At 37.7% G+C, this 21,158-nt stretch overlaps 1 protein-coding gene across 1 annotated transcript in view; it reads right to left on the reverse strand.

Moving 5' to 3' along the window:
• EYS (EGF-like photoreceptor maintenance factor) overlaps window positions 1-21,158 on the reverse strand; it is a 507,483-nt gene that overhangs the window by 405,721 nt on the left and 80,604 nt on the right. Inside the window, 3 exon segments of the mRNA XM_088150272.1 lie at window positions 5,901-6,100; window positions 15,004-15,082; window positions 15,622-15,793. Coding sequence (XP_088006398.1) covers window positions 5,901-6,100; window positions 15,004-15,082; window positions 15,622-15,793 — 451 coding nt within the window.

Raw genomic sequence — 21,158 nt, forward strand, 5'->3', positions numbered from 1 at the left:
TTGCCTATATGTTTGGGCCTACTAATGAACACTTCTGTCATATGACCTTGCACTAAAGATGCCTTCTTTATATGACATGGTTATTTTTATTTGTAGACATGATAATTCCACTAACAATGATTAGCTACTTTTTTTGCTTTCTGAAGCTACATCAACAAGAGAAAACACAGTTGGGGTGAGAAAATGAACATTTTTCAAGCAGTAAGTCACTCTTTCAGTACTGTGCCTAAAATCAACTCAGTTAAGCACAATTCTAATTTCTGCATAACAGAAACAAACCCTAGTATTGAGCAATATCTGTGACTCTAAATTATATGGCATCAAATATTCTTGATCAAATAGTAATTTGATTCTTGATTTCCTTCTCTTGATTTCCTTTCTTACTGTTTAATTTGCTTAAACAGCAAAGAGGATGTGTTGGCAATATCATATGGAGGGTATATTGTGATGTTATTTACATAATTAGATCACTGCAACCAAGAGAATTAAAGTGTAGAATGGGTAAATGAAGCATATGAAGCTAAAGAAAAAGATAACTGGGGTACAAAAGGAATAATGTAATAGCACTGAATAACATAGCATTGTCACTATTCACAAAGACAAATGCAAGGCAGGATAAGTAGTCCCCTTGAATTTTGCTTTAATTTCATTTATAGATTAGTAATGTAATTAAATATATTATGCTATTTATTGCCACAAAGAGTTATAACCCACTAAGAGATGGCTTTGTATTTAATAATAGTACTTAATAAAATTATTAATTCCTTTCAGCTTTATTTCAAACTTCAACATAGATAATGGAAACTTGAAATGTAATGCTTTTGAAAGATACTGGTATTTTGCACAGAAACTTGTCACAAAAGGATTATGGGGTGTTTTATCAAGCTTATTTAAGTTGCAAGTAAGTCAAAGTAGAATTTGGGGTATTATTTTTATACAAAGGGTATGTGATAAATACCTCCTAGAACAGCCAAGAGAACATTGAAAGCTTTGGGAAAATTAATATTTTCATTTCTACCAAATACACATGCATACACAAATACACACATCAATCCTACTACCTCCATCATGTCAAACCTTTGCAAGTTGCAGATATGAGTTGCTTTTCAATCTGCCTCTGTTGTTTCTGCATATTTAGGCGGCAACCCTGAACATCCTCCACTGAGAGTAAATAAATTGGATTCTATGGGTCTGATTTTATGAACTGCACTGTGACTCTTGTTTAATTAAGCTGTCACATTTTTACAACCCACACCGACCTTCTCGGAGACACCATAGATGATGTCTTTCCTATTATAAAGCTTTCAGCTATTTGAATGCATCCCCATTTTTATATAAAACACATGGGGACAAGGACTTCCTGCCCTTGTCCTTTTCTCACCTTGTCACCTGTTTTTTGTATGAATAGGAGGAAAGCATGGCAATTACATGCCAATTATCATACTGGAGAGAACAGTTATTACATAACATGAGTTTCCTGTGAGAAAAATGTCAAGACAACAGTTTCTTATGTAAAACTAAGCTAGGATGGTGCCATATTACAAAAGTTTCTTGGGGTCTGAAAGCACTTGGTTCTCACTAGTTCAGTTCATACATAAACTACTGTTTAGCATTATATTCACAAACTCCAGGCAGTCTTGGGCTTCTCTGCTCTCATGTAAACACTTGGAAAATTCTGAAATTAGGATGAGTTTAATTGGCATGCATTTTTTCTGAAAGAAGTCTCAGCTAAACTGTCCAGTTTCTCCTAGTTCATATATAATTAAGATCACTGTCATGTCTGTTATTTTGTTAGTCATCAAGAGTATTATTCATTGACAGAAAGGCAAGATATAAATCCCATAAAAAGAGAAATAAACAAATGGAAACAGAGATTGTCAATCCTCTTAGAGCAACATTCAAGAAAAATTGTTGATCTGACTGTGAGTCATTCAGATAACCCAATTTTCTGGGTTCACACAATACAGTGAATTATAAATTAACCACTTCATCTGGGTTTGCCCAGCACACTAGACTAAAAGAAAGGTGAATCCCTAGTTTGTGATTCATTGGCATTCAATACACTGCCACAAACTTTCCAACCATTTAGAGATTCTCTCTCTCTCTCTGTCTCTGTCTCTCACTCACTCACAAACATCTATCTTGATGATAAAAGGTGCCCTTTCCCATACAAATGTGAGTTGCATTCACTACCAAACCAATGAGATGCCCTCCATACATGTGCATTGCTTAAAGTGCCCATGTAAGGAAACATTCACAGCAAGTTGTATTGGCCCGGAGTAGCGACAGGGGGAAGAATCAGTCAGGAGCCTGTGACCCAGCAAACCCAAATTGTTTATATTCACTGGCCATATCTCAGAGATAGGATAGCTGACATGCTGAGTAGTAGGAAGGGATAAATAATGAGATAGTCACATGGATGGGTTTATCAAAAACATTACAATGTCATGCTATAATTTACACTGTGTCTGCCTTTCTCCCTTGTCTTGTCTTTGCAATGCAGTAGGCCAATGGTATATAAGTGGTGGTTCTTGCTTGCACAGCAAGCTGCCAATGCTTTGCTGGGAGCTCAGTGTACACTGTTCTACTGTTTGCATGCTTATACACTTATGTATCTTCAAAGGGATTTGGTTGCTTTATGTGAACCAGGATTTGGGCACAGGTCTGCCTACCTGCCTACCCACTTACCTACCACATAAACAAAGGTTAAAACATCAAAGGCGAGTAAAACAAATCAAATCAATCATAACAACCACATCAGCCCCCAGAAAGGAACATAAGGTCACAAAAATTACAAAGAACAAAGAATAGAGCAAAAAACAGAAAGCAAGATGGCATCAGATAAAGATTCAGGGTAAGGTCCTCCACAGCAACTCAGTCTTTAAAAGTTTCTAGAAAACTGACAAGGAGGGGCCAACCTGATCTCTGTCAGTAGCTCTTCCAAAGTATCAGCACTGCCATGAAAAAGCAGTGCCAGCTAGCTTCAGTCCCCAAATGTCTTGGAAATGTGGGATTAGAACAAATTTTTCCATAGCTGCCTTGGTGTCTGGACTGATACTGGTTTGAGCAGATGGTCTTGAAGTTATTCAGGTGGCAAGCCATAAAGGGCTTTATAGGTCAATACCAACACTTTAAACTGTACCTGGACACTGATCAATAACTAGCATAGGGCCCACAAAATTGGTGTTACATGCTCCCAGGGGCAAGCACCAATAAGCACTTAGGCTGACATATTCTGGACCAGTTTGCAGTAGTCTTTAAGGCCAGTCCTGGGTAAACATTGTGTTGGTCAAATAGGTAATAATGAGGTACTCTTGCCCCAAGTACAGTGGGGCAAAAAAGTATTTAGTCAGCCACTAATTGTGCAAGTTCTCCCACTTAAAAAGATGAGAGAGGCCTGTAATTTTCATCATAGGTATACCTCAACTATGAGAGACAAAATGGGGGGAAAAATCCAGAAAATCACATTGTCTGATTTTTAAAGAATTTATTTGCAAATCATGGTGGAAAATAAGTATTTGGTCAATATCAAAAGTTCATCTCAATACTTTGTTATATATCCTTTGTTGGCAATGACAGAGGTCAAACGTTTTCTGTAAGTCTTCACAAGGTTTTCACACACTGTTGCTGGTATTTTGGCCCATTCCTCCATGCAGATCTTCTCTAGAGCAGTGATGTTTTGGGGCTGTCGCTGGGCAACACGGACTTTCAACTCCCTCCAAAGGTTTTCCATGGGGTTGAATCTGGAGACTGGCTAGGCCACTCCAGGACCTTGAAATGCTTCTTACGAAGCCACTCCTTTGTTGCCCAGGCGGTGTGTTTGGGATCATTGTCATGCTGAAAGACCCAGCCACGTTTCATCTTCAATGCCCTTGCTGATGGAAGGAGGTGTTCACTCAAAATCTCACGATACATGGCTCCATTCATTCTTTCCTTTACACAGATCAGTCGTCCTGGTCCCTTTGCAGAAAAACAGCCCCAAAGCATGATGTTTCCACCCCCGTGCTTCACAGTAGGCATGGTGTTCTTTGGATGCAACTCAGCATTCTCTCTCCTCCAAACACGACGAGTTGAGTTTAGACCAAAACGTTCTACTTTGGTTTCATCTGACCATATGACATTCTCCCAATCCTCTTCTGGATCATCCAAATGCTCTCTAGCAAACTTCAGATGGGCCCAGGCATGTACTGGCTTAAGCAGGGGGACACATCTGGCACTGCAGGATTTGAGTCCCTGGCAGCATAGTGTGTTACTGATGGTAGCCTTTGTTACTTTGGTCCCAGCTCTCTGCAGGTCATTCACTAGGTTCCCCCATGTGGTTCTGGGATTTTTGCTCACCATTCTTGTGATCATTTTGACCCCACAGGGTGAGATCTTGCATGGAGCCCCAGATCAAGGAAGATTATCAGTGGTCTTGTATGTCTTCCATTTTGTAATTATTGCTCCCACAGTTGATTTCTTCACACTAAGCTGCTTGCCTATTGCAGATTCAGTCTTCCCAGCCTGGTGCACATCTACAATTTTGTTTCTGGTGTCCTTCAACAGCTCTTTGGTCTTGGCCATAGTGGAGTTTGGAGTGTGACTGTTTGAGGTTGTGGACAGGTGTCTTTTATACTGATAACAAGGTCAAACAGGTGCCATTACTACAGGTAACAAGTGGAGGACAGAGGAGCCTCTTAAAGAAGTAGTTACAGGTCTGTGAGAGCCAGACATCTTGCTTGTTTGTAGGTGATCAAATACTTATTTTCCACCATGATTTGCAAATAAATTCTTTAAAAATCAGACAATGTGATTTTCTGGATTTCTTTCTCATTTTGTCTCTCATAGTTGAGGTATACCTATGATGAAAATTACAGGCCTCTCTCATCTTTTTAAGTGGGAGAACTTGCACAATTGGTGGCTGACTAAATACTTGTTTGCCCCACTATATGGCTGCACTTGGCACACCAGCTATACCCAGGGACAGATACTTCTGGCTATAGCCTCTATCTGCTAATGAATCAGGAGCTGTCAGTCCAGAAGGAACATGAAAACAAGGACCTGCATCTTAATGCATAGTGCCTACCCATCAAGAAGCAACCCGGTGGCAAGAGAGACCCCCAATAGTCAAACAGCTACTCTGTTTTACTAGGGTTTTCAACTTCAGCCTCTTATCTCCTTTTCAAACCCTGACAGGTTCCAGGCACTGGGAAAGGATATCAACAGCATTTCCCTTACAGCCTGGAGTAGCGATGTACAACTGAGCATCATCAGCCTACTGAAAATACCATACCCCAAGTTTGTGCTACAATGTGTTCTGTGAATTCAGACATGATTTAGCCCATATTGGAAACCTCTAAACGTTACTCCATCCATGTCTGAATTACCTTTTTATAACTAACCACTATAAAAATGAATCATGTCTGGCTCCCCAGGTGCTGGAGTACAACACTAATGACTCATTACCATTGACCAGGATGGCTGGCGTTGACAGGAGTGGGGTTTCAACCACTTAAATTATTCAGATCCTGTTTTTGATGGATTGATTATGGACCATCAAATCATTGTCAACTCTTAGCGACTACATAGATAGATACAGCTCCTCTGGTGGGAGTTAATTGCATCGGCCCTGGCCACTAAATCACTGGATACTAAGAGCCTTAATCATTCTATAGGAATGACTCATAAGTGTCCTATGCCCAATAGTTCCTTTATGGTTATCTCAGCAATGTAGACATTTGTTTATGAATGCCAAAGGACAAGGAGTACCATTCAAGAAGCTCCAGAAAATAATTAGCCCTTTGCTGTTTTCAGTAGTCTTTATAAAAAAGCATAAAATTCAGTTTGGTTTGGAAAAGACTATCTAACAAACATCTCAATGTATCTTAATTGTTCTGATTATCGGTAAGCAGACAACTGACCTGCAGTAAAAAGTTCTTCCAGGACCGTCAATGCATTTACCTCCATTGAAGCAGAGGGATGAGTTCAGAAGCAGTTCAGTGCAAATGTCAATATCCACCTCGCAAAATTCACCCGTGTATCCACTCAAGCAAGTGCATTCAAGTGCATTGACTAGATCTTGACAAGAGCCACCATTAAGGCAGGGGGATGATTCACATTCCTGATGAGATAAATGATAATAAATTGATCTCAGAGGTTAGAAGCATTAAATGGTTTTCTCTATTCTATACAGCACTAAGAATTCAGCTTTTCACCAGTAAATCATTTTATATTTAAGTTTATGGGTTTGAATTAAGCCACTGTTCTTATGTTAATAAGTGTATGCTTAAGTATATGTCGGTTATAGATTTTCATAGTAAAACGTGGCAAGAGTGGAAGATTAATTCCTGGAAAGTATGAACAGTCTCTAACCCACCCTCATTTCTAACAATGAAAGAAAAGCCAAGTAACTTTCACATTGATGCCAGGATGAACAAATCTCCCAAGCCTGATTTATTTAGTTTCATTTATTTAAGTTTTTAACAGCTTTTAGAAAGTTAAAAATACAAAGCAAGAAAAAACAGTTATAGAATAAATAAATTAAAAAAAAACCTTTAGAAAGATTTTTAAGTGATGCTTTTTTCCTTTCTTCCCCCATCCTCTAATCTAAATATTTGTACTTTATTCTGAACACTGAGGGCTCATATCTGTTTAAGTCCTTTTGTCTATTATTTTTTTATTGGTCTCATAACTCTTTCCCTAGAAGCCATATTCCAAATATCTAAGTTTTCCTTGCTATGTGATGTGTAGTATATAAAGAAGCCACTGCTGCTTAATTTGGTTAGACTTCTATTAAGGATACATACGGCCAGTTTTGCCATTGCTGCATACTCTCCAGTTTTGGTCTCACTGTCTTGTATCATCAGCAGAGATTCTATTTTCCAACGTGGGGCAAATCTGTCCTTGCAGCTGTCAGTATGCAACTTAGTAAACTATGATATTTTTAATTTATATTTTCTGGAATTATACCTAACAGAAATATTTATGGTTTCAATTCAAATTTTATTAGAATTTTCTGAATATTTTGATTATTTCTTCCAGTAGGTTTGAGGGGTTTTTTTTAATCACTACATGTGATAAAATTTTCCTTTTTTGTTGTGGCATTTCCAACATTTATTGTTATATGATTTGTCTACCTTGGTAATTGTTTATGGCATTATATTACATCTGTAAAGCATTTTATATCAATTTTCCCTTAAATTGCAAATTGGAGAAAAGTTTATTGATTTTTCCCCCCCATAACTCTCCCTATTGTTGCACTGTGATTACTTCTTTGAAATTCTGCATCCGCTTTATCATACAGTTATTCATTTTTGGATTGTTTTCATCAACTGTCTTACTGAGCTCTGTGGTTACATAATAGTTAATACTACATCAACTACATAGCATTTCATCCTGTATTCCTTGTATTTTTTTTTTATAGTATTGGCTGGCAGCCCAATACTATAAAAGGTTAGAGGAACAACTGTTGGAACCATTGCTAGGGACAATGAATGTAATTAAAGCAAAAATAACTCCAAAAATGTGGGAGAAGCATATATATCTTTGATTTACAAAGAAGGAAATGATTCAGAGAAACTTCAGTCATACAGAACAATTTCTCTACTGAATGTTGATTATAAAATATTCACTACAATATTAACTGAATGTCTGAGGAAGTGTAGTTCTGAAATTATACATACAGATCAAACAGGTTACATTCCTAAAAGGAAGATAAAACACAACAGCAGATTTATAATAAATGCATTAGAATACATCAATAATAAGAAAAAGAAGGTGGCAGTAATGTTGCTAAATGCAAAAAAAGCCTTTGATAATTTGAAATCGCCTTTCTTATTAGCAGCTTTAAACGCAATGAATCCAGGAGAAGAATGTAAAACTTGGATGGAGAGTATATGTCTGTGGCAAACAGCAAGGATTACAGTAAATGGAAAACTATCCACAAGTTTTCCAATAAACATGTCAAGGGTGTTTACTCTCTCCTTCATTATTTGTAATTGCTTTAGAAGGTTTGGTGGACAAGATACGGAAAGACAGTCAAATATTTGGGATCAAAAGTCTGATATATTTAGAGTCTCAGTTTTGCAGATAATTTAAAAATCCATGAAAATTCACACTATTCATTATACATATTTCTCTTTTACTATACATATTTATCTCTGTGTTTCCTCTAGTATGCAAATTTTCCAAGCACTTTTCTGTGCATTCAGGCAGACACCTTTCCTTTATATAGGATTTTTTCCTGTGTGCAATTTTACTGATATACACTTTTTTATTTTTTAAAGAGGGGTAGACTGCATCACATAGTTATGAAAAGTGAAGACTCTGGTGCACTTGTGTGTTCCAGCTGTAATATCTAAGATGGATGACATTTGCAACTGAGACAACTGCATCTGCAAAAGCATTCAGTTTTTGTTTATACTGCCTACATGTTGCTTCTAGTGTGCAGTTTCCAATCCACCATTAAGAATGCATTCACAACACCATTGGAAACTTCTGCTTCTAGAAAATGATGTACTTCTGTCCACTAAGGCATCTGATTGCATGTTTGAGTCTTCAGGCACAGTGAAATTCTCCCGAATATTGATCAAAGTTCTGCTCCAGGTCAGATTTCTTTAACAACAGAACATCTATTTTCTCTGTATTAAGCTTCACCTGCTTAGACTTCCTTCACTTCCATATATCTATACCTAACTTTTCTGCCCTATTTAAGGTTTTAGATGGAAATGTGAAGTATTCCTGTAGTTCAGGAAATGTAACAGGGCCCAATTGGTGAAACATATTTATACCACCATTAATCTTATATTAATTAGGAATAATTTCAGGGTTGGATCCAGAATTTGATTTGTTGTTTGAGGGTATAACTACATTACATTTATACATGGCAACATTATGGAAGATGAATGACTTATATTTAACAAAATGTTCTTTTCACACAAATTGGACAGATCATGTTCTGGGCTAAACTTTTGTATACTGTACATGTAGAGACAAAATGAAATCTATCACAAAATTTGCAATATCTGTCAAAACAACTTGTGATATAGAGAACTAAACATAATATGTTAGGTTCAAGTTTGTTTTTTCCTGTTAAAATGTACTACAAACTGGATTTGTTTGTGAAAGATGCATACAAAAAGAAGTCATATGTTTTTAAAAGAAATGAGTCTTTTCCTCTGGCACTACATGCATTTTCCTCCCCATGCACCCATCCATCTACTGCAAGTTTGACTCACAGCACTTATTAGCATTTCCCCACTCTCTCCTTTAAGACATTTCAGCATGGATAGCATGGAGCCCAACAGAAATGATAATGAAAACATGGATTTTTCACCAAAACCCTTAAAACAATTAATGGCACATCATCATGACTGTGGGATGACCTGGAACATGAAGTTATACAAGATTGAACCAAAAGTTATATGAGATTGTGTTAATAGTTCTTAAAGTTAAATCATTTTTGAAATCAGTATGGAAGAATTACTTCTAAGTTCACAAAACCAGTGAACATTTTAAAGTAAATCAAGCGCAACAATAAGTAGATTTCCTTGTGACACATGAGTTATTTTTATTTAAATGTATGCAGTTATTTTTATTGAAATGCAAATGAATCCAAATGGGACTATGTGAAAACAACATACTTTCTCTATCAGAATTCCAGATGGGTAATATAGGATGATTTATTACAAAACATTATATAAAGTAATTGAATTATACATCCCACGAGAAGGGTGAGATACTTTACATACTACTAAAAAAACCCTTGATCCTATGGTTTACACTAAATTAATTAAAATACTTGATGTAAACCACTAAGTCAATTTTATTTTAAAAAATCAGTCTTTCTTTTGAAACAGCAGTTTCCAATTAGTGTTGTTCTATTTTTATGAACTAAAAAAACCCAGATTACTTATTCCATTTCTTTTTTCCATACATTTTCCTCAAGCTTGTTAGCACTTGTTAGCAAATTATTCTTGTACTTTTTTTCTCTTTATATTCTATATATGAAATTTATAGGGAGCAAATCAACTTGAGTTAATCATTAATAGGAAAAAAAAAACATAAAATCATCGGGAAGTATCAAAGTGATAAATAAAGCCGGGACACTTGATACAAGAGCAGAACACAATCAATTACGTGTGAAAGAGGGTTACATTTGGGGGGAAAAAGCTGATATTTCAGATTTCTAAATACATTATTGACATTTCCCACTGACTTCCTAAGTTACTAGAAAATAACAATTATTGCTAAATAACCAAATATTAGATATAGTGTGTGGGGGGGGGGAGAGGGGCTTAACCTCAAATAAGACATACTTAAATCCTAGAAGGCAGACATGTAGTATACTTGCATTGACAATGAGAGGTCTTAAAAAGGCTTCACTTAGCTTGAAGGCATTGGTGAAGCTCCTGAATCTCATAGCACAAAAAACATTTGGTAGCATAGACTCCTCTTTGGCACTAAGTTTTCTCCTTTCCTTGCTTGTCCTAAAATTCCCTATACCCTCTAACATTGTACTACAAGGCACACAGGAGGAATGAGATGAGAGTGGGGCAAATACTGGATCCTCTCTAAAATCCATGAAGTATAGAAACACTTTGGCTGGATAGAATTTCAGATAATCCAGGGAGCCTACTGGCTTGTGAGATGCAAATCATTCTGTATGTTAGTGTTTTTCAAACATGGCAACTTTAAGATGAGTGGACTTCAGTTTCCAGAATTTCCCAGTCAGCACGCCAAGTGTGAAAAACACAGATGATAGATAGATAGATAGATAGATAGATAGATAGATAGATAGATAGACAGACAGACAGACAGACAGACAGACAGACAGACAGACAGGAAAACTCTTTGCTTTTGAAAAAGGCATCTCTTCCCACCTTGTCCTACATTTAATTTGTGAGGAAACACACACATAAGATAGTTGTGCTAATAGGACAGAAGGAATTAGCATCTGTTCCTTAATGGATTAAGTTACAAGCTCTGCAGAAAATGTAATGCCTCTTTCAGAACAGATGAGAAAGGGGAATCCAATAAGTCAGACTCCCTAAAGAAAAATCACAAACGTTAACTGAAGTAATTACAATGGGACACACATTTCTGAAGAAGAACAAAACTGCCAAAATGGAAGCATTTGGACAGATGATTCTCATTCCAGGGGTGAATGGGGTGAACTGAAGTGCTTCAGCATTCCTGGCTCCTCCCTAACCAACCATAGATGAGAAGGATTAGATTTGCAGGCCTAGCATAAACGTTCATTGTGTATTATGCATTTTTATTCCTCCCTGAAGTCATAATCCCAGGATGATTGGCAAAAAAGAATAAACTAATTACAATGTAAATTTAAAGCACATACATACATAAGCAATACACCGAAAAGCACAAAATCAAAACATAGAGCAGTTAGCAAGATTAAGAGCCACTTTTTATGTAGAAATATGTTTTTCCTTAACCACTTTGGCTGGGTTCCCATACTGTGATTAGTCAAAAGCCAAAACCCACATAATGGCTTAATCTGATGTGTGAACCTATCCTTTATCTGAATGGGCTTGTGCAGTATTGAGTCAAGCTAAAAGTCCAGGAAAACACCAGCCATAGTTTGGTGCCAGGGACACTTTCAGAGGGAGGAGAAATTGTCCAACAGTGTCTTGGGATGGGAGGCCTGTCATTAGCAGAGCTACAAATGGTAAGCCAGCCACTATATTGAAAGCTTGCCCATTGTTTTGCACCCACCACCATACATACGTTATTCTGGAGCAAAGTGGGGAGATAGTGGCAGTTGCTACACATACACATACAATAGTGAATACTCACAACACACACACACACCACACTGCCATGGTGGTGAATATTCTTTTTTAAGAAGTAGATTTCTTTGATTTCAGATCTCAAAGATTATCAGAAAAGTGCCTTCTGAGATACTTTAGTGAAATTCCAAAAGGAGCTCCCTAGGATCTATCATCTCAAGGTGCTCCAGAGACAGTTTAGAGAGTAAGAACTAGGAAATATAAATTATTTACTATGTTTATTCCCCTTTCCAGTGAAACAGTACTGTAAATCTCTTGTCACAGTTATATTCCCTGTGCACTATCCTAGCCTTTAATGTTGAACAGAGGAACTGAGGGTGCTGTTCAAGCCTATGTTGACCTTCTGAGATGAAGGACATTTGAATCTGACACTCCATAGTTAGCACTGAATCCATTGCCTGCTTATACAGCAATGGAACTGAACATGTAGATAATGCTAGTAAAAACGGCCTTTTATATGCTGAAGTTGTAACATGCACAGTATCCTGCACAAATTGAACTAAAACTATTAATGAATTGATAATATGAGGTACCAAACATCAAAAGAAATAGACATTCACAAGGCAAAAATTATGGATTATCCTAGAATCCTAACTGAACATAGTAAATGTTTGAATGGCATTTTAAGTCCACTTGTACTACTGAAATATCTTATACAGCTAATATTTCTAATATGAAATCCTTCCTAGAGCAAATATATTACATAAATAATCAATTCATGTTTTAATAAAAACATTGAAACTATTTGAGAATGTGGATAGCTGGCCGATATCTACAAAACAGAAATGGAGGATAGAGAAGTTGCTCCACTGATAACAATGGATTGTCTGCGCTGTAGCTTTTTTGTTTGCATGCTTGTATGTATGCATGCATCTGTCTGTCTGTCTGTCTGATTTCTAGAGCGACCTGACTCCAGAACCATTCTGGGCAGCTTACAAATTAAAAAAGGCAGGAAACATTACAATATCAGAAAATAATGTTAGTCACCAAAAGGAAATGATAAAAGCTCTCTTCCTCATACAATGCCCAGTATAAAGGGGCCTGGCAACCACCTAACCCAAGGCCAGCAGGAAAAGCCACGTTTTCAAGGCTTGTTTAAATGCAGGCAGGATAGGGACAATTTGAATTTCTGGGGTGGATGCTGTTCCAGAAAGCAGATGCTGCAACAGAGAAGGGATGCTGCCTAGGTCCTGCTAGATGACACTGTTTAATCAATGGGATTGTCCAATTGTACAGGATGAGCAGAAATCATGAGAGATGGTCCCTCAGATAACTAGGACCTATGCCATGTAGAGCTTTATAACCAGCATTCTGAATTGCACCTGAATGCTTACTTGTAACCAGTGCAACTTGTAAAACACGTGTTCTATGGGCATACCAAGACCTGCCCATAACTGCTTATGCCACCACATTCTCAACCAATGGCAATGACTCTGGGTGGTTTACAAAGATTAAAACCAACAAAGAAATCAACAATCCAAATGTCCAAGGTCACAGAAGTCATTCAATTTATAAAAAATAAAAATGAAACCCAGCTAACCAGCAGAGCTTGCTCACACTCCCAGTCCACATGCCTGGGGAACAGCCAGGCCTTTAAAGACTTAAAGAAGGCTAACAGGGTCAAGGCCATTCATATCTCTGGAGGGATGCTGTTCCACAGGACAGGCACTGCAACAAAAAAGGCACTACAGTGGAACCTCGGTTTATGAACTTAATTCGTTCCATGACTCTGGTCGTACCCCGAATTGGTCGCAACCCGAAGGAAATTTCCCCATAAGGTTCAATGTAATTACCGTTAATCCGTTCTGGCGTGGAGGACAGAGAGGCGGCTATTGCTTGGAGGGAGAGTCCCCCTCCCTACGACCACATGTCAGGGGCGGAAAATGGCCGCGGACCACGTGTCAGGGGTGGAAAAATGGCCGCGGACCGTGTCACGGGAGGGAAAATGGCCGCGTATCCTGTTCGTATCCCGAGGCGGAGTTCGCAAACCGAGGTAAATTTTTGCGGCCGGAGCTGGTCGTAACCCAAAAAGTTCATTAACAGAGGCGTTTGTAACCCGAGGTACCACTGTATTCCCACATGACATCTCCCAGGTGGCCTTCACTAGCCAGAAGGGACAAGGATCTAACAAACAAGGGATCAGAGTAACAGTGCCAGGGATTCTGTCCACTTCCTCAGGAGACACAGAATCAAACACTCTCGGTGAATTGAGCAAAACCAGGCCTCCATCACTTTGACCCGAACAGTCCAATCAGACTCCGACTCTGAGCCACTTTATTCACCAAATGCCTAGAGTATCTTTCATACTGCCCACTAGATTATGCTGTGCTCCATCCCGCCATAACCAAGAATCTGTCACCTGAAAAAGAACCAGTGGATCTTCAGTCCAGTGGAGATTTCCATAAATGGAATGATGAGAAAGATGAATCTTTGTAGCCCATAGGCTCCTCCACTTCTTCAGATTTCAAGGATTCTCTGGAACAATGTAAGAAGAGGTCTAGGGGGCTCCAGGGGAAAAGAGGTTGCTGGATTTGACCAGACTGTTCTGGGTCATGGAAATTTTAGAGACTACCAGCTTCCATTAACTTTCTTATAGTTCAAGAGCAGTGAACTTTTTTATTTGTTTGTTTGTTTGTTTGATGTACATCCTGACTTTGTATTCAGTTATTGGAAGTTAAATTGGCTTAACCCATAAAAAGCAGATCCATTCATAAGGCTCTTAAGAACCATCACATTAACTCTTCGGCGTGTTCAGTGAGCATGCAGAATGGTTTGCAAGGTCATGAGAGCTAGCCTGGTCTCTTTGCAGTTCTTCTCACTCCCTGGTTAATGAGAGTTCAACAAATGTTAATCAAAGAAAGGGGAAGTAATGGGCAGTTCTAGTAGTGGACAGATCTAGATCATGCTACCCAGGAACCCCCCTGCACCTTCATTAAGTACATGAAACAGTTTATATCAAGATCCACTATGTCTCTATCCTTTGCACTCAAAGGTGCAAACATGTCAGTTCTGGACCACAGTGTGGGACAAAAATTAGTAGTCGTGTAGTTCATGCAAAGTTTCCTTGTGCTTATTTTGGAATGAAAACAGCTGCAAGTTATGTCTTTAAAATACTATATAGTTTGATCTTCAGACTGTATTATCTTTATCCAAAAATATATGGGCTTTACTAAGTCTCATGTGCTTGACAGTCCTCTGATTTAAAGAGAATACTTACATCAACATCAAGTTCACATCTTGAATTGGTCCACCCAGCATCACAGATGCATCGATATCCATCTATGAGATCAATGCATCTGAAAAAGGAAGTACTGTTTTATACACCACCCAGAGTTGTTTTTACTTTTGGGACATAGTGACAAGCATATCAATTTGCTATACCTACATATACATTTCAAATTAATTCTGAGAAATAATAGAAAATTATTCCTATAAGTTTATGTTGCTGTGGTTAAAAACCCTTCCTGAAGTATTTTCACTGCATATATATTGGTCTCTACTCACAAAAGAAAAAAAAATCATGTTTCAACTTACTGGAATGCAAAGAGAGAGGAACCAATGTTAACCAAGTATATTAACATCCAATTAATCCAGAGTTATTGAAAATTACTGTATGTTATTTCACTCAAATGAAAGAAAAAATGAGATAATGTACCACCATATTGCATTAGCTTAAACTGGCAACATCTGTCATCCATTAGCTGTGCCTGTGCTTTGGTTTTATGGAATAGCATAATTAGAAGTATCTGCAACAACCTTCCCTGACATTAAATTTTATATGTTGCTAGTCCTTTTTTAAAAAGGGTAATAACAGTAAAAAAATACAAATAGTCACCTTCCATGAAGACAAGGTGTCGAGGAACATTCATCAGCATTTGTTTCACATTTTATGCCAATAAAACCACGTTGGCAATAACACTTGTAATAGCTGATGTGATCAACACAGGTTCCATTGTTGAGGCAAGGTGCTGAGGCACAGTCATCTATATCCACTTCACACTGGTTACCTGAAACATAATTCATAAAAGGAGAAATTACTTTTCTTTGTTTCCTGTTCTGAGTTTCTGAGAGAGGACTTGTTCTTTATATATATTTTAAATTCTTTTGTATACAACAAAAATTGTTTTGTTCCTTACAGTAGCTCAAAGTTCTTTGAATGCTATATTTGCAAATATAGGTATGCGAGAAGTTTATTTATTATAGTATTTTCATTTAAGAAGAAGCTTTCTCTGGTTATCTTATCAGAACAGCAAGAGATCAAGACACAAACAGGAAGTAACTCCAGTGAATGTGTGAATAATAGTTAAGACCCAAATAAAAACAAAAATAACATCAAAAGGAGCTTCCTCTATGAACTCAAGGTAGTGTTTAATTATGTTACATAATGTTAATTTCACAATAACCTTATGAGGTCATTAATCTAAAAGAGACAGGGGCTGGAGTTGTCCAGAGAGCTTCATCTGTTGGAATGACATGTGAATTTGGCGTCAAATCTCAAGAAATATGGGATCCAAGACAAATGGAATAGTAGTCCACTCCAGAATAAATAAGAATTCACAGATTTGGAATTTGGTTAGTGTCTCTAGATTTTCCTCTAATTGTGTGTTTGAATTTTGTTTGTGAATTTTCTTGCATAATTTTGAGTACTTGCTAGTTATTTTTCCGCAATTGTAGGGGTTTCATGGTATAGTATTTTGTTGTAAGACATACTTAGTTTTAGCAGCTCATATCATTCTGATATCATAGCATTTGTAACCAAAGTAGGTTTCTCATAGGGGTACACTCAGAATAGGAAATGTGTTTTGCTTTGAACTTAAAACAAAAGAGGTCCACTTAAACACTGCACTGTAATAGTCTAAATTGGCTGGTTCCATCACAAAACAATTTTTAATAAACTGAATATTTTTTTCCAGACCAAACAAAACTCTTGAAATAGTCCATTTTGAAATTAGAAAAACTTGTCTTAAGATTAGAAAGTCTTGGTAGTTTTAGGACATTAACTTTCAAAACATTGCTGTTCAAAATGGCCAAGTTTCTGCAACAAGTTTTGTTGTGATCTCACAATAAAACTCTCAGAACCCAGAACTTTTGCTTTATGGGTAGAACATTCAAAATGGCAAAACAGCCTGAATCCAAAATGTTTTGCACATTCCCAATTTTTGCAATTCAATATGGAAAAGTAGTGGATAAGGACTAGCTTCATATCCCTCCAGGTACGGAAGGCAATTCTCTTCTTTGGACAACCTCTTTTATTCATGTTCTTGAGTGGCCTTGCTGCTTCAGCAAGACACTGAGAAGAATGATGAACATAGCAATGGAAGGAGCAGAGCTCAGTTTGGAGATTACACATGTAGATAATGTCTTATGTAATGTACACGAGCTTACATAATTTCAAAGGTTATAACAGATTTTCCAAAATTGTTATGAGACAGAAGCCGAGAGAACCAGCCAGCAATGAACATGAGAGACAAAGCAAGATGAACACCTAAGCAGGGGAACAAAAACAAAAACAAAAACTAGGCTATGGTGGTCACAGCTATAGAACAGAAATAAGCTAAATGTTAAAAACTGGCCATTAATTGGAAAAGGATGTTGGAGTAAGACCAGAGAGAATAAATTCAGTTTCCTTTTTGCCCATAGAGGTCACCATAGAGGTCCCATGAGAGTGGGATGGTCTGCATCTGAGCTAAATCTCTTTCACAGGCTTTTTCTTGGGACAGTAAAATGAGATATGAAAGAAAGGTGAGACATATGTGCAATAATACAGAAAATAAAGAAAAGTGAGAATGAATAAGGGTATTTTACTAGTTGATCAATGGGAAAGAGAACAGTCTGGGCATCATGGCAGGTATTATAAATGGTGCAGATACTCCTGCAAGCCACAGACTCCTAATCTTGCAGATCAGGTAAAATAATGAGACATGAAGCCAGAAATGCACTTCATAGATTATGAAGAATTTCATTTAGGGAAGGCAGGAATAAAACCCTGAAGGATGAAAAGCAGGGTAGGCAAAAGGAAGATAGCTTTAAATTGGCCCAATTTCCTGCTTTCTATAACTTCTGTTTCTAGTCTACAAACCATCCCTTGAAAATGAAGCTCTTTGAAGGGGAGCCATTGAGCAAAGCCAGATATCCCAGCATGTCCTGATCTTATTTTTTGTTACAGTGGGGGAAAATTCCCTTATGATTTGGAGTGGCTGCAGGGCAGATTGAACGTCTACTATCCCTTCCTCCTTGTATGGTTAACAGAAAGAGGAAATTCCCAAAGATGTTTCATTATCTCATTGCTGAATTATATCAGATAACATACAAATCCCATTTCACTGACTTGATATACAATGTCTACATGGGTTCATACATGATTTATGGAAACTACATCTGTATACTCCCGGGTGCTGTAGAAACTGTTTTCCCCTGCAAACTAGCAATAAGGAGGTACACATATATAAATGAAATTCCTGCAGGAGAGTCTCTTGATCTATTGTGGTAAAGAAGCAGTGATAAAATACCATTAGTATACAGGTGAAACAACAGAACCTGTGCTTCACCTACTTACTTTCCAAAGACTTCCTTTCTTCCATGTCACACTTGCCAAGAATGGGATTTCAAAGAAGATTCTGCCCACATATCTGGACCTTGACTATCCCATGGCATTAGATTCCTAAATTAAAGATAACAATGTTTGCTATCGTTCTAAGGGCAACTTCACATGAACTCTTTATGTCATTCCACAGTGAGCTCTGAACCCCAGTGTTCACAGTGTTCAAGAGGCTTATTTTGGCCTCCAGTTTATATAAAGTCAGAGCAAAGCTGGCTTTATTTTTTACAGTATTTATTTATCTGCAGCAATGTAACTCTGCAAAGCATATAGGCAGTGTTTTCCTTTTGGTGAGAACCCTTGCCTTCTGTCATCTTCTACTTTGATTTTCATTATCCTGTTCATGATGCCTGTTTATAAGCATTGTTTAGAACATGCACCCCTGTTTTAAACAATGTAGGAGCTACATGTAGCCCACCACTGTTCCTTTGCATGGGGGATGGGTGGTATTAAGTGGCAGAATGAGAGTCTTAAACCATGCAGATGCTTATAATACCCATTCGACACCTTCCTAAATGGGTCATCTACCTTTTAACTGAAGCCCTCATCATGCCACACCAAGTCTGGTGCAGCCTTCAGTTGAACAAAAGCCGAGAATCTGTGGTTTAAAATGTATCTTCTCCTTCCCCACTCTAAGAAGCAGGCAACTGCCTGCTTGCAAAAATAACAATAGGCTATCTTTTCACCTTCACAGTTTGTAGCAGGGTTTTAAAAGCAGGAAGAAAAGTAACTTTGCAGTTGAAAGCTTTTTTGCAGTTCAAACTAACAGCCATATGCCCACAGCATGGACTAGAAACATGAAGAGAGGACACTAGAAATCTGCCTTATTTCTCTTCTATCTGGAATGTAAATAAGAGAATATTTGTTGTTCTAGTAGCTGGGTGTGTGGGGGAGGGTAATTGAGTTGTATGTTTTCTGCACTCCCCTCTGGGTCAGCTGGAAGCAAGTAGCGGCCCTCCCTACATGCTTTCAGTTTTCTAGAAACAGTCGAAGGGAAAATGAATGCTGATTGACTATAATCTGCTTTCTGAGGGACTGGGAAATAGAATTGGTGGTGGAGTGAAAGAGCACTAACACGATGTTTTTCTGAGGTGAAAATGACACTCTCCATCACATATTTGTACTGGCCTCAGTAGATCTTTAGACAGTTACACTTGCAGAAATATCCCACAGATCTGAATTAATTCTGCTGCTAATAAACAGTAGCACACGGTTCAAGAATTGGGGCCTTGCTTTCTTAAGTGCTAAAGTTCCCTTTGTAAGAGAGCAGAGGCAAGCTTACAAGAACACTCACTGAACAGGAATAAATGTCATAATTAAGGGAAGCATGAATGTACCTGATTAGACTCCCCACATGCACTGTTCTTTTATTATCTGAGCTTGCAGAGACATTGTTATTTCCATTCCCATTAGCTGAGCTAATGGAGCATTTAGTGTACAAGGGGAAGGTCTGCATTTGGTGAGCTGGAGGTGCTGAGTTCAAATCCAGTCATTTGTTCTTGCTAATAATAATATCTGTAGAACTATTAATCATGTCCTGGCTTACATTATCTTACTATTTTAAATTTCAAAGGTGGAATGGCCAGCTCACAAATGGTCGTTTGTGAACTACTGCACAAGAACATTGCAGGCTGAATACCTTTTAGAAGATACCTTTATGGTGATGTTCCTCTTAATGAGGAAGAGGAAGAGGAGAATAGCAGGGAGGATCAGATTAAAGATGGTCATATAGTGCATAGCGAGCAAGGGCTTAACATGAAATAATGGCTAGATATGTGCCTGCAAAGCATATAACTTTGGCCATCAGAAAATTCTGCTTGAGAATTTTGAGGAGATGCAGCAAATTTGTATTTTGAAACAGATTATTATAGAATGTGGTAGCATTACTAATCAGAATTTGGTATTTTAAGCCTTTCACATGTATAAATACATGTTCTGGACCTCTTTCTTCCTGGGTGGGACACTTCTGAATCTGATGTTCCTATTTACTTATATATTAACTGGGGATTTGTGTACTTAACCTGCAAAAGCACAATAGACATGACAGAAATCCTGCATGGAGTTAGCTTAATTCTCACCCACCTCAGTTTAAACTATATGTAGGATTACAGACTAAATATTTTATAATCTTTAAAGGTAATACATTGTTGAAATTAGAAGATACAGTGTGTCCTTTACTACAAGAATATGACAAGCTGGGTGCTGCTTTCCAGATAGGCTCCCAAGACCCAAGATGCTTTTTCCAAACTAATAAAGGTGGTAGTTATTCTTATTAACATTATTTTATTTATTTTTGCTCAGTAGAGGACAGAGGTATATAGATATATGTCTATTCAGAAATAAAATATGGGTTTACCCTCAGGGAATGGGATTAGGATTGTAGCTTTAATTAAAAAAGAAAAAAAATTGGGGACACAGACAGGAGCAAACATTTCCATTAGTTATTATGCTTCAATAGTTCAGTTGCCTTTTCACTTCATTGTTCACTGGCAATCAAGCTGCACTGCATCCAGCAGTGGGCAATATTCATCTAAATAGATTGGGACAATATAATCAGCCAGGTACTACTTCAGTCAGCCAGGTTTTTATACATTGGATGTGGGCACTGAAAATCAATGCTAATACAATATGTGTTTTGGTGTGTATTTTAAAGAAATTTCTATTGTGTGTATAACTTGGGACACTTTTACACAGCTACTGGATCTGAAAGCTCAGGTTTCTGGGAGACCTTTGAGACCTCCCATCTTTCACCTTCCAGGCTCATCCATGCCCCT

The sequence above is a fragment of the Python bivittatus genome, unplaced genomic scaffold (genome assembly GCF_059951505.1).
Source record: "Python bivittatus isolate LINGU-HERP-01145 unplaced genomic scaffold, Pbiv_v1 ctg000020_np1212, whole genome shotgun sequence".
NCBI classification, from domain to species: Eukaryota; Metazoa; Chordata; class Lepidosauria; order Squamata; family Pythonidae; genus Python; species Python bivittatus.